Below are 649 nucleotides of genomic sequence, written 5' to 3' on the forward strand. Positions count from 1 at the left end.
AAACGGCTCTCCCTCCTTTTGTTCGCGCGCCCTCGCTTGCCGTCGCATTCTTACTTGGGACTCCCTTGGTATGTATTCTGCTTCGAAATCGCCGCGAAATTCTTCCCACGAATGCCAATTCTCGCGACCATTCCGGAACCACGTTAGAGCCTCGCCTCTCAACATTTCCGGTAACCCTCTTAGTAAATATTCGCCTGGGTATCCGTATACCTGGCTTAGTTCCTCGACTCGTTCCAGGAACGAGTGGGGGTCGCGTCCATCAAAGTGGCACCCCCATTTCCTTATTTGCCCCATTATTTTCGCGATTGATTCCCCCGGCTCTATCGTCGCAGCGGAATCGTTGCCTCCTGGCATCGCGTCCTTGTTCTCGGTTACTGCGCCGTTTACCCAGTTACTTTTTTTCGTGTCTGTAAATAATTCCGGTTGTCTTTTTGCTAATTGAACGAGTCGTTGTCTCAGGTCTTCGAATGTTCCCTCCGTATCTACGTTTTGTTTTTGTAGATGTTCTATAATTTCGTTTTTAGCTAATTTGTATACCCACGACGTCATTCGTGCTCTGTACTCGGGCTTTTTTCCTGTCTTATTTCGCGTCTTAAACTGTTCGGGCGCCAATGTAACAACCGTACTCCGCGTGTCGGTTGGTGTCGTT

The 649-nt window shown here is 49.0% G+C and overlaps 1 protein-coding gene across 1 annotated transcript in view; it reads right to left on the reverse strand.

Annotated features, from left to right (window-relative positions):
- LOC116847992 overlaps positions 1-642 on the reverse strand; it is a 1,244-nt gene extending 602 nt beyond the window's left edge. Inside the window, exon 1 of the mRNA XM_032823649.1 lies at positions 90-642. Within this exon, the coding sequence (XP_032679540.1) occupies positions 90-549 (460 nt within the window). The 5' untranslated portion in view covers positions 550-642. The remainder of the gene's footprint in view (positions 1-89) is intronic.
- Positions 643-649: the final 7 nt, after the last annotated feature.

Source organism: Odontomachus brunneus, unplaced genomic scaffold (assembly GCF_010583005.1).
Source record: "Odontomachus brunneus isolate Ranch 3 - 2012 unplaced genomic scaffold, Obru_v1 Obru_scaffold_086, whole genome shotgun sequence".
In the NCBI taxonomy this organism is placed as follows: Eukaryota; Metazoa; Arthropoda; class Insecta; order Hymenoptera; family Formicidae; genus Odontomachus; species Odontomachus brunneus.